Source organism: Mobula hypostoma, chromosome 8, assembly GCF_963921235.1.
Source record: "Mobula hypostoma chromosome 8, sMobHyp1.1, whole genome shotgun sequence".
NCBI classification, from domain to species: Eukaryota; Metazoa; Chordata; class Chondrichthyes; order Myliobatiformes; family Myliobatidae; genus Mobula; species Mobula hypostoma.
This window is the reverse complement of record NC_086104.1, coordinates 154,135,254-154,147,255: the sequence shown is the minus strand read 5'-3', so window position 1 is coordinate 154,147,255 and position 12,002 is coordinate 154,135,254. Positions and strand designations below refer to the sequence as shown.

Below are 12,002 nucleotides of genomic sequence, written 5' to 3'. Positions count from 1 at the left end.
GAACCCCAATAGGTGATCGCTGGCACTGTAAAACATTGCAATAAGTTAATATGGAACTTGGAGAACAAAAATACAAGTGTTTTGGATTTTAGATTTTGTTTTGGATTTTGGAATATATAATGAGATAGCTTGGGATTGCCAACATTTCCAACTCTGAATTTATGTGCTACCAGTAAGCAGGCTTTCTCTTACACTTGTTCATCACACATATGTACTTAACAGTAAAAATTATTACAGACCATTACTATGATGAAAATATAATGTGTGTAGGGTAACAAAAGCAACTCAGCAGCATCGGGAGAATATCTCAATCAGCTGTTGAAAAACAACAAACAAAGGCAGGCTTTCGGTCTCCAACTACAATGCCATGTTTTAATTAAAAGGTTACAGTGCACTATATTTGTATTTTACTTTTTCAGGATATATATGCCTAAGACTTTTGCACAGTACTGTATCTGTCAACGTGGAGTGGAGAGCGTGTTTGTAAATCTGGCAGGAATAAAGGATGTTGGGAATGATGAGGGTAAGGTGGGGGACAGGTGAAGGAGAAAGAGTGCCGGGGTGGGGGTGTGGCGCGGATGCAGACACCAGGCAAGGTCATTTGATTCCAAACAATTGGTTTATTGATCATTACAGAATATCTCTCTGGTGCTTCCTGCTCCCTCCCCTCTTCCCAATCTCAGTCCCCAGTAGAGATGATTACCAGAATTAGGTTTATCATAATCAACATATGTCATGAATTTTTTTTATTGTGGCAGTAGTACAGTGCAATACATAAAATTACTACAGTACTGTTCAAAAGACTTAGCACCTCAGCTCTATGTATGTGTCTAAGACTTTTGTTCAGTACTGCATGTAACAATCAGCATTGTAGACTTGTTCTGGTGCTGGATTTTCATCAGCGACAATCTTGGCAAACTCATCAATGAATTTCTCTGCTGCTTCATGGTCACCAATCACCTTAAAAATGCAATGCCATGCCTTTTCTTAAATTTTTGAAACCAGTCTGCTGAATATTCACAGTTACCTTTAATTTTCAGTTCGTCGTGATAGACTCCCCCACTACAGGAAACATCCTCTCCACTCCACTCTATCTAGGCCTTTCAATATTTGATAGGTTTCAATGAGAATCCCCATCATTCTTCTAAAAGCTCGTTCAGACTCCTCATAAACCTCCTCTGGAAACTATCCAGTTCCACTATGCGCTTGCTTTCTTTTTTTTTGGCATGTGCATCTGCGTGCGTGCGCGATATTGGTGGGACGATGTCTTTTTCATGCCTTTACAAGGTGCGGAGCGAGAGAGAGAGAGACTGTGTGGCGCGCCACTCCCCACACAGACATTTCGCGAGGTTTTATTTTACGAGGTTGAGTTGCGATCTCGACACTCAACCTGGCACAGATGGAAAGCATACTCGGGAGCGGATTCGACTGGGTTCGAACCCAGGAACCTCCGTTCCAGAGTCCGGCGCTGATGTCATTGCGCCACCAGTCCGCCCACTACATGCTTTCTTGGATAAGGGCCCCAAAACTGCTCACAATGTTCCAAGTGGAGCTGACCAATGACTTATAAAGCTTCAGCTTTATCTATAGTTACAGAAACATTTTAGGATTGTTGGCCATACATGTTTGCTCACTGACAGCAGACATTGTTGGAAAAAGCAGCAGAAAGTTGCAAACTCAACCAGCTCCATCACAGGCACGAACCTCTCCATCACCCAGGACATCAAAATCAGGTTTAATATCACCAACATATGTCGTGAAATTTGTTGTTATGCACCAACAGTACATTACAATACATAATAAAAACTAAGTTACAGTAAGTATATATACAGTATATATTTTTTAAAAGTCAAATTAAATACGTAGTGCAAAAAAGAGAGAAAGAAAGAAAAAGTAGTGAGGTAATGTTAATGGGTTCGATATCCATTCAGAAATCGGATGGCAGAGGGGAAGAAGCTGTTCCTGAATTGTTGAGTGTGTGCCTTCAGCCTCCCGTTCCTCCGCCCTGATGGTAGCAATGGGAAGAGGGCCTGTCCTGAGTGATGGGGGTCCTTAATAAAGACATGCCCTCTTCTCATTGCTACCATCAGGGTGGAGGTACAGGAGCCTGAAGACCCACACTCAACGTTTTAGGGACAGCTTCTTCCTCACCACCTTCAAATTTCTGAATAGACGATGAACCCATGTACACTTCACACACAGAATGCTGGAGCCTTTCTCGGCCCGATAGATGCTGCCTGGCCTCCAGCATTTTGTGTGTGTCGCTTTGATTTCCAGTGTCTGCAGATTTTCTCTTGTTTGTGATTTAATTACACCACTTCACTGTATTTTTCTTCTTTGTTCTCTTTTTGCACTGTTATCATATGTAGTAATTGATTATTTTTATTATGTATTGCAATGTACTGCTGCCGAAAAATAAACAAATTTCACGACATAGGCCAGTGATTCTGATTCCTTGAACACCCTCTTCAGACCGCGTGGTTCTGTCGCTCGGCAACCTGGTTACCCTTGGAGATTGTAACCAAGTGTCTCTGATTGGTCGGCTGTGAATCACGTGGGGTGTGAGGCACCCGGACAGACGATCCTGCGCGTCAAAGAAACTTAGCTGAAGTAAGGTCCCGCCTACTCTCCGTTGATTTGCCGAAGATGTCGGTGGCCGACCTTGCAGATTGGATTGGTCACCCCGCCTGTCAATCATCTTACCAAGGTTGTGAGCCTCACTCCGCCAAAATGACTTCGTACTTTGAGGAGCATAACTGTGAGCCGACGAATCCCGAGGAGCAGTATCGACAGAACGCGTTGTTAGAGCTGGCCAGGTACAATTGTTAATAGCGTTTACAGCGGGGGGGAAATAGATGGTGGGTAAAATTACTTCAGTGAGATGTCACGAAGGAAACAGGCCTCAGTGTAGGCCCTGTGTCCTGCCGCCGGTATGAAATCAAACGAAACAGAAAGCGTTGTAAAAGTCTCTGCGCGGACGGAATCTTGTGCAAAACGTTGGAAAATCGTATTGAATTTTGGCAACCTTGCCGCAGGAAAGATGCCATAAATCTGGAACGATTGCATGAGGACACAAGGGAATGAATTAAGCAGACATTTTGAATAGGTTTGTGCTTGATGGGAGGGGAGATCTGACAGTGGTGTATAAAGATATGAGGGCCATTGGAAGGGTGAATGCACACAGTATTCCCCCCTCCCCCCGGTTGGGGAATCAACGAGCAGGCATAGTGAGGGGAGATGTAATAGGAACCCATGGTCAACATACGGAATAAGCTGTCAAAGGAAGTGGTTGAGAAGTGAACAAAGCCTCAGTTTTATTTCTATTTTTGCACTACTATTCTTAATTATTTAATGTACATATATACTGTAATTTATTTATTCATTCTTCTATAGCGTGCATTGCTTTGTATTGCTGCTGTAAAAGTCTCTCGACATATGCCGGTGATTCTGATATTTGAAAGGGGCTTGACAGGTGCACAGAAAGGAAAGGTTTCGGAGGATATAGGCCCAATGAGACTTGCTTCAAAAGGGAATCCTGGTTAGCATGGGGCAGTAGGGCTGAAGGCCTGTTTCCGTGCTGTGTTAGTCTGTGGAGTGAGCACAGGAATTAAGTTTCACCTCGATGACCTTTTGTTAGAACCGAGAAATGAAACAGTCTGTGTTTCTCTGCATCGAAGTAGTGAAGAACAACCTACCTGGAGTAAATAAACAGTTCAAAGAAGCAATTAAAGTGAATTAAATAAGGCAATGGGTTGGAGAAGTTGGTGGGTTCAAATGGTGATAATTGCCTGATGGCCAGCACTCCAGGGTTTTGAGGTAGGTGGATGTGAAGACGTTGGATGCACTGTTAGTGACTTTCCAAAATTCCATAGTCTCCATGATGGTAGTGCAGTGGTTAGCAGTACCAGCAACCCCGGTTCAGTTCTCGCCACTGCCTATAAGGAGTTTGTACGTTCTCCCCGAGACTGCGTGGGTTTCCTCCCACAGTCCAAAGACCTACTGGTTGGTCGTTGTAGATTGTCCTGTGATTAGGCTGGGGTTAAATTGGGGACTATTGGGCAGCACAGCTGGGAGGGCCTATTCTGTGCTATATCTAAAACATTTCCATAGAGGGCTTCCAGACCGGGCTGGCAGCGGTAAGCGTAAAGGAGTTGGGGGCTTGCTGTTCTGGTTAACAACGTATGGTGCAATCCTGGTCATATTACAATCGAGGAACGTGTTTGTAGCCCGGATATTGAACTTTTAGCTGTTGGAATCCAGCCGTATTCCACCGAGATACGACACTGGGCGTTATGGGAGGTTGTTCCTGCCTGTGGCCATCGAACTTTGCAGCTCCTCCCGTGGAGGGTCAGACACCCTGAGCCAATAGGCTGGTCCTGGACTTATTTCCATCTGGCATAGTTTGCATATTGTTGTTTGATTGTTTGTGGTTTTGTATTGCTATATTTACGCTCTATTCTTGGTTGGTGCAGCTGTAATGAAACCCAATTTCCCTCGGGATCAATAAAGTATATCTATCTATCTATCTCAATAAATAAACCAATAAAATTTGTATGTCCTTTTGGTGACTTGGTGCAGGAAACCTATGTAGGTTTTCTCCGGATGTGTTGCTTTCTTCCCAAATTCTAAAGAGGTACAGATTAGTAGATTGTGGGCATGCTACACTGGCAGGGAAATCATGGTAACACTTTTGGGTTGCCCCCAGCACCGTTGTCGGACAGTGGTGCTTGTTGATGCCAGCAACACCGTGTATCAGAAACAGGTTTGATATCACCGGCACATGTCGTGAAATTTGTTGTCTTTGCAGCAGCTGTACCTTGCAATACACAATAGAAACTGAATTACAGTAAATGTATACAGCACTTTATCATTTCCTGTCAGTCACCTTATGTGTAGGCACTTCTGTGCCTGTGCCACTTTATTGGACATACAATCAATGTATATAAGCTATCATATGTATTTATATTCTTATTTTTTTATTATTATGCTCTTTATCATCTTTCTGTGCTGCATTGGATCCAGAGTAACTATTGTTTTGTTCTCCTTTACACTTGTTTAGTGGAAATGACATTAACCAATCTTAAATTGAACCTGGCCCCCTATCACCCAGTTCATTTCCCCTCTCTCACCTCCTCCATCTACCCATCTCTCTCTCTCTCTCGCTGTCCTCTTATTGGGATCCCTCCCCCACTTTTCCCATCTGCCCACCCCACCTCCCTTATCTGATTCTATGCTCCAGCTCTCACATCACTGCCTGCGTCACTATTTCACCTTTGCCTACCTCACCTGACTCCGTCTATTGTTTGCTAGCTCTTACCCCACTGCTTCCCCCCCACCACCACCCCCAACTGCCTCTTTGTAGTGGTTATCTAATCTCCAAATATTTTAGTCCGGGAGAATTGTCTTAATTCGAAATGTTTTACCTTCCTGATAGAGATCCTGAATATTTCTACAGTGTTCTTTAGTCAATTCTGGCTGTAGTTTTGATTGATGCTACTTTATCTCACTCAAATTATCCATTATCTTACTCAAATTATCCATTATCTTAAGGGGGATAGAACTTTAAAACGTAAGAGCAGATTTAGGCCATTTGGCCCATCAAGTCTGCCCAACTATTCCATCATGGCTGATTTATTTTCCCTCTCAACTCCATTTTACTGCCTTCTCATAACCTTTTCCCTTACTAACCAAGAATCTATCAACCTCCACTTTTAAGTATACCCAATGACTTCACGCATCTGCTCTCTGGCAAAAGAAATTCCTCCTAATCTCTGTTCTGAAGGGACGTCCCTCTATTCTGAGGCTGTGCCCTCTTCTCCTAGGCTTCCCCACTATAACATCCCCTCCACGTCCACTGTATCTGGACCTTTTGATATTTGATAGGTTTCATTGAGACTCTTTCCCCCACCCCATTCTTCCAAACTCTAGTGTGTACAGGCCCAGAGCCCTCAAAGCACTCCTTGTGCATTAACCCTTTCGTTTCCGGAATAATTCCTGTTAACCTCCTCTGAACCCTTGCTCATGCCAACTTAATACAGTCAGTAACTTGAGTTCAGGTGTGATTAGGTGTATAAGATGATGAGAGGTATTGATTGTGTGGATAGCCAGAGGCTTTTCCCCAGGGCTGAAATGGCTAACATGAGGGGGCATAGTTTTAAGGTGCTTGGAAGTAGGTACAAGGGGGATGTCAGAGGCAGGTTTTTTACACAGAGAGTGGTGGGTTGTGTGGAATGCACTGCCAGCAGTGGTGGTAGAGGTGGATACAGTAGGGTCGTTTAAGAGACCCTTAGGTATATGCAGTTTAGAAAAATAGAGGGCTATGCGGTAGGGAAATTCTTGGCAGTTTCTAGAGTAGGTTACATGATCAGCACAACATTGTGGGTCGAAGGGCCTGTAATGTGCTGTAGATTTTCTATGATTCTATTTAAGAGCATCATTTCAGTTCACGAAAATTCAAAGGTATTCAAGTACCATATTCAAAGATCACTCAAAAATTAATTGTAGGGAATTGCGATTTGTTAAAATGCACACTGTAAAATTTTATTTCAATTTGTGAAACTGTATCAAGTATATGGTATTTCACTGAACAAAGGGTTTAATTGGTTGAACTTTGTTAACTGATTTTGATTTGTTTTAAGATTGGATTTCAGAAAACTGAAAAATGCTAACAAGTGTAATATTCTATGTGTGTGTTTTCTTTGATTTAAAGGTCTCTTTTAGCAGGGATTGATCTAGACCTGGGACAAGTAGACTTTTCTGACTGGGATCACAGACTACCACCTGCAGCTAAGAAGGAGATTGTACAAAATCTCCCTTCTATTCCTGTAACACCAGCACAGGCAGGTAGGTCTTTCAGGCCTGGCACAGTGGTGGTTGTAATTTGCAGAATTCACATTGCAGTATTTGAATCATATCAATGATGGGTTGTGTCTGATTGTATGGATATGGTGTGTATTTCTGAGCATTATAGATTGGAAAGTTCTTGGTTTCATACCCTGGCATCGGTGCTGCATCTGGCCTGTATCTTATGGGCGTTGCAATGGAGAGAGAAAAAAACAGTATTTTCTTCTCATGATGAAGTGCAAGCCCTTCAGTTTGCCAGTGGAGTTCACTGCTTTTGTGATTGTGGCTGTATATATCCCTCCGAGCAACATGCACAAAACGCTCGATGAACTCAGCGGGTCAGGCAGCATTCCTGGAAAGGCGCTATCAGTCAAGGTGAGGGGAGGGAAAGGAGAACAGCTAGAAGGTGACAGGTGAAGCCAGGTGGGTAGGAAAGGTAAAGGGTTGGAGAGGAAAGAATCTGATAGGAGAGTGGACCATGGGAGAAAGGGAAGGAGGAGGGGCACCAGGGGGAGGTGATAAGAGGTAAGAGGCCAGAGTGGGGAGTAGGAGACGAGGGGAGGGGGAGGGAATTTCATTTTACGAGAAGGTGAATTCGATATTTACGCCATCAAGATGGAGGTTACCCAGATAGAATACAAGGTGATGCTCATCCACCCTGAGCGTGGACTCATTGTGGCACATGAGGAGGCCGTGCACTGACGTGCTGGAAGGGGAATGGGAATCAGAACTAAAATGTTGGGCCACTGGGAAGTCCTGCTTTTGGCGGATGGAGCAAAGGTGCTCGATGAAGCGGTCCCCCAATTAACGATGGGTCTCACCAATGTAGAGGAGGTTGCTTCAGGCAGAATGGACACAATAGATGACCCCAACAGATTCGAGGATGAAGTGTTGAAGATGTTTGTTAGAACCTCAGTTAATGGGCTTCATGGTAGCATAGTAGTTAGCACAATGCTCTACAGTACAAGTGACCCAGGTTAATTTCAAATTGCCTGTTTTCTCCCACAATCCAAAGATGTACTGGTTGGTAGGTTAATTGATCATTGTAAATTGTCCTGTGATGAATCTAGGATAAAATTTGGGGGATTGCTGGGCGATGTGGTTCAAAGGGCTGGAAGGGCCTATAAAAAGTATTCCACCCCCCCCCCCCAGAAGTTTTCATGTTTTATTGTTTTACAACATTGAATCACAGTGGATTTAATTTGGCTTTTTTGACACTGATCAATAGAAAAGACTCTTTCATGTCAAAGTGAAACAACTTTCTACAAATTGATCTTTATTAATCTTTTTATTTGAAGAAAACATATATACAGACAAGGGGAGAATTATCTCAAATATATATATCAACAACAATATAAACAAAAGATTAAATAGATATTATCATAATCATACATAGTAATAAGCAAATATGCAATATATAATAAAAAAGGACAACTAATTCTCCGCTTATCAATTCATAAAGCGAGGGGAAAAAAACTTTAAATTTAAAATGAAGGGGAATAAAAAGCCCATTGCACTAAAAAAAAGAAAAAAAGGGACTGGGTAGTCCATTCGGAGAATACAACCAAGAAAAAAAGGAAATACTTTCTGATCAAATCTAAAACTTTGAAAAAAAATAAAGTAATTAGAAGAGTAATAAATCAAATCAAATGAAAATATAAAATAAACAGGAATATTTCCTGCTTCCAATGGGATAATCCCAAAAATTGCCATAAGTAAATTAGATCGTAAATCCAAATTTAAGACCTTTGATAGCATTTTAAAAACGTCTCTCTAAAAATTATCTAGCTTTATACAAGACCAAAACATATGAATAACATAAAGTGGCCACCTCAATATTACATAACAAAACATAACATAAAGTGGCCACCTCAATATTACATCTGTCACAAACAGGATCAATATTGGAAAAAATACGCACTAGTTTATCCTTTGACATCTTTACTGGGAGCTCCTTTTCCCTTTTTGTTTTCTAAGATTAGTAGACAAGATTTTAATCCCATTATTAAACATACATTAAGAATTATTAAACATACATTAAGAATTTGGTTTCAGTTTCGTAGATTTTTTGAGTTAAATAATTTTATTCTTTCTAGTAATATCCATCAATTTTTTTTTAAACCATCAATTTTGGATAAGGCCTTTTTAGTTTGGAAAACCAAGGGAATAATAACTTTTTCAGATTTGTTTTTAGGGGATTGTTTAATGTCTTTTTCTCAGTTAGTGGATAAATATGATTTATCTAATGTACACTTTTTTAGATATTTGCAAATTAGGAAGTTTTTACATGGTTTGTTGCCAAATTACCCTTCTGTTTATCCACCTAATTTGACATGCTCTCTTTCAGTTTAAACCATTTCAAAAAGGGTTGATAGCTATAATCTATAAATGGTTATTGAATTCACGAATTCTATCCAATGATAAAGTTAAACGTGCTTGGGAATCGGAATTTCAAAGGTCATTTTCAGATAATCAATGGAGTAATATTTTTCATTTGGTTAATAACTCATCTATTTGTGCCCATCATTCCTTGATACAGTTCAAGGTAGTGCATTGGGCCCATATGTCAAAGGTTAAACTAGCACATATTTTTTCTACAAATTGATCTAAATTTATTACAGTTATAAACACAAAATAATGAATTGCATAATTACCCTCCAAGTCAGTATTTAGGAGTTGCAGTTTTGGCAACATTACAGCCTTGAGTCTGCGTGGATAGGTTTGCACGTCTGGACACTGCTATTTTCCCCCATTCTTTACAAAACTGCTCAAGCTCTGTCAAATTCCACAGAGATTGTGAGTGAACAGCCTTTATCCAGTCCAGCCACAAATTCTCAATTGGATGGGGTCTGGACACTGATTTGACCACTCCAGGACTTTAACTTTGTTTTTAAGCCATTCTTGTGTGGCTTTGGCTTTATGCTTGGGATCTTTGTCTTGCTGGTAAACAAATCTACTCCCAAGTCGCAGTTCCCTTGCAGACTGCATTGCGTTTTCCTCCAGGATTTCCCTGTATTTTGCTGCATTCATTTTACCTTCTACCTTCACAAGCCTTCCAGGTCCTGCTGCAGTGAAGCATCCCCACAGCACGATGCAGCCACCACCATGCTTCATGGTAGGGATGGTGTGTTTTTGATAATGTGCTTTGTTTGGCTTATGCCAAACAGAGCATTTAGTCTAGCCAAAAAGCCTCAATGACAACATCCAGTGGCACTGACCTCAACAATAATGAAGTGTTTTGAGCAGCTGGCTATGGTTCACTTTAACTCCCATCTTCCTGCTATATTGGGTCCTTTCCAGTTTGCATACCGCTCAGATCAGTCAAATGATGATATTATAGCCCGAGCACTCCACTCCATCCTGTCCCACTTGGAAAATGGTACCTCATATTCTAGGACCCTTTTTAAACTTTAGCTCAGTGTTCAATGCAATCATCCCTCAGAAGCTGGTGGGTAAATGTGCTTACTGGGTCTGGACACCTCTCTCTGTAACTGGATCCTGGACTTCTTGGCAGAAAGGCCACAGTCAGCCTCTGTTGGCAGAAACATCTCTAGCTCCATCACAGAGAGTAGTGGGTGTGTGGAATGCACTGCCAGTGGTAGAGGTGGATAGAATAGGGTCTCTTAAGAGACCTCTTAGATATGTACAAACGTACTTGGAGCTTAGAAAAATAGAGGGTTATGCAGCAGAGAAATTCTGGGCCTTTTCTAGAGTAGGTTACATGGTCAGCACAATATTGTGGGCCAAAGGGCCTGCAACGTGCTGTAAATTTCTATGTTCTAAAATTGGATAGGCATGAAGAAAAAGTAATTTTCAAAGAAATGGCAAAGAGACAGGGGAATTAAACTGATGGAGTTACTTTATTAGGGCCTGTTGCATGTTTTCCTACACCATAACAACTTTAAATTTGATAGTATTCAACAATTACTGGAGGCTAATTAAGAGAATTGTGTACAGATCAAGTCACCACACTCCAGGAAGCCTGTGTAAAATTAGAACAAATGCAGAAGAGGTACTGCAGAGTACTTGCACCTCAACAAAAGATTTCACTGCACTTTCACTAGAGCAATTACAGAAAGGCAATAAATGCTGGCTTATTGGCAATGGCTCACATTGGGAATGGAGTTTTAAAATTCTGATAATAGTCATGGAATGAAAAGTGCATCTTTGTCTTGCACTGTGATGTTACCCACCCACCAGCTCAGTAATTCCAGGTTTCATTTCGCTGAGAAGTGACATCAAAGTGTGTAGCCAAGTTTTTTATGGTGTATTATAATAAATATTATGTCTTTTATTTCAGACAAGGGCCTCAAATGCCCGGTTTGCTTATTAGAATTTGAGGAAGAGGAGGTTGTGAAGAAAATGCCATGTGAACACTACTTCCATTCTGATTGTATTTTGCCCTGGTTAGGAAAGGTAAGAGTGTGCACGCATCAATCTTCTTTCTCCTCCTCCTCATCCTGAGATTTAACATATAATTGTACAATTCAATTTGGTTTTTTTTTTAGCTTTACTGACATTTTTAAGGGTGCACTCTCTTAGGGTAGCTAGAAAATCACTAACCTCAACTCCTCAACTCTTCCTACTCTTGGAGACATCCATTTTTTGGGAGGGTTCTTTCCTTAAACTTTTCCTTTTATGTATTTACCAATGACCACTTGCATTTTTCTACAGCATCATCTATTCTGTTCATTCATTCGTAAGTGCCATGTTGTATGAAGTAGGTGATCATGGTCTATCCGTGACCATGACTGTTCTTGGCAAGTTCTTTTACAGAAGTGGTTTGCCATTGCCTTTCTCTGGGCAGTGTCTTCACAAGGCATGGTAGTGTGGTGGATAGCACAATGCTTTATAGTTCCAGTGATCCAGGTTCAATTCCCAACACTGCCTGTAAGGAGTTTGTATGTTCTCCCTGTGAACACATGGGTTTCCTCTGGTGCTCTGGTTCCTTCCCACGTTCCAAAGACGTACTGGTCAGTAGATTAGTTGGTGATTGTAAATTGTCCCGTGATTGGGCTAGGATTAAGTTGGCAGTTTGCTGGGAAAGGTCTACTCCGCGCTGTATCTCAATAAATTAAAAATAAATAAGACAGGTGACCCCAGCCATTATCAATACTCTTTAGAGATTGTCTGTCTGGAGTCAGTAGTCGCATAATCAG

The 12,002-nt window shown here is 41.4% G+C and overlaps 1 protein-coding gene across 3 annotated transcripts in view; it reads left to right on the top strand.

Moving 5' to 3' along the window:
- The first annotated feature begins 2,669 nt into the window (after positions 1–2,669).
- The window catches only part of rnf181 (ring finger protein 181), a 28,049-nt gene continuing 18,716 nt past the window's right edge, over positions 2,670–12,002 (top strand). For all 3 annotated transcript variants that reach the window (XR_010019067.1, XR_010019066.1, XM_063057127.1), the window contains exons 1-3: positions 2,670–2,816; positions 6,710–6,843; positions 11,144–11,259. Coding sequence is in view for 1 of the 3 variants with exons in the window: in XM_063057127.1 (XP_062913197.1) it covers positions 2,731–2,816; positions 6,710–6,843; positions 11,144–11,259 (336 nt within the window). In the remaining 2 variants the exon portion in view is untranslated. The remainder of the gene's footprint in view (positions 2,817–6,709; positions 6,844–11,143; positions 11,260–12,002) is intronic.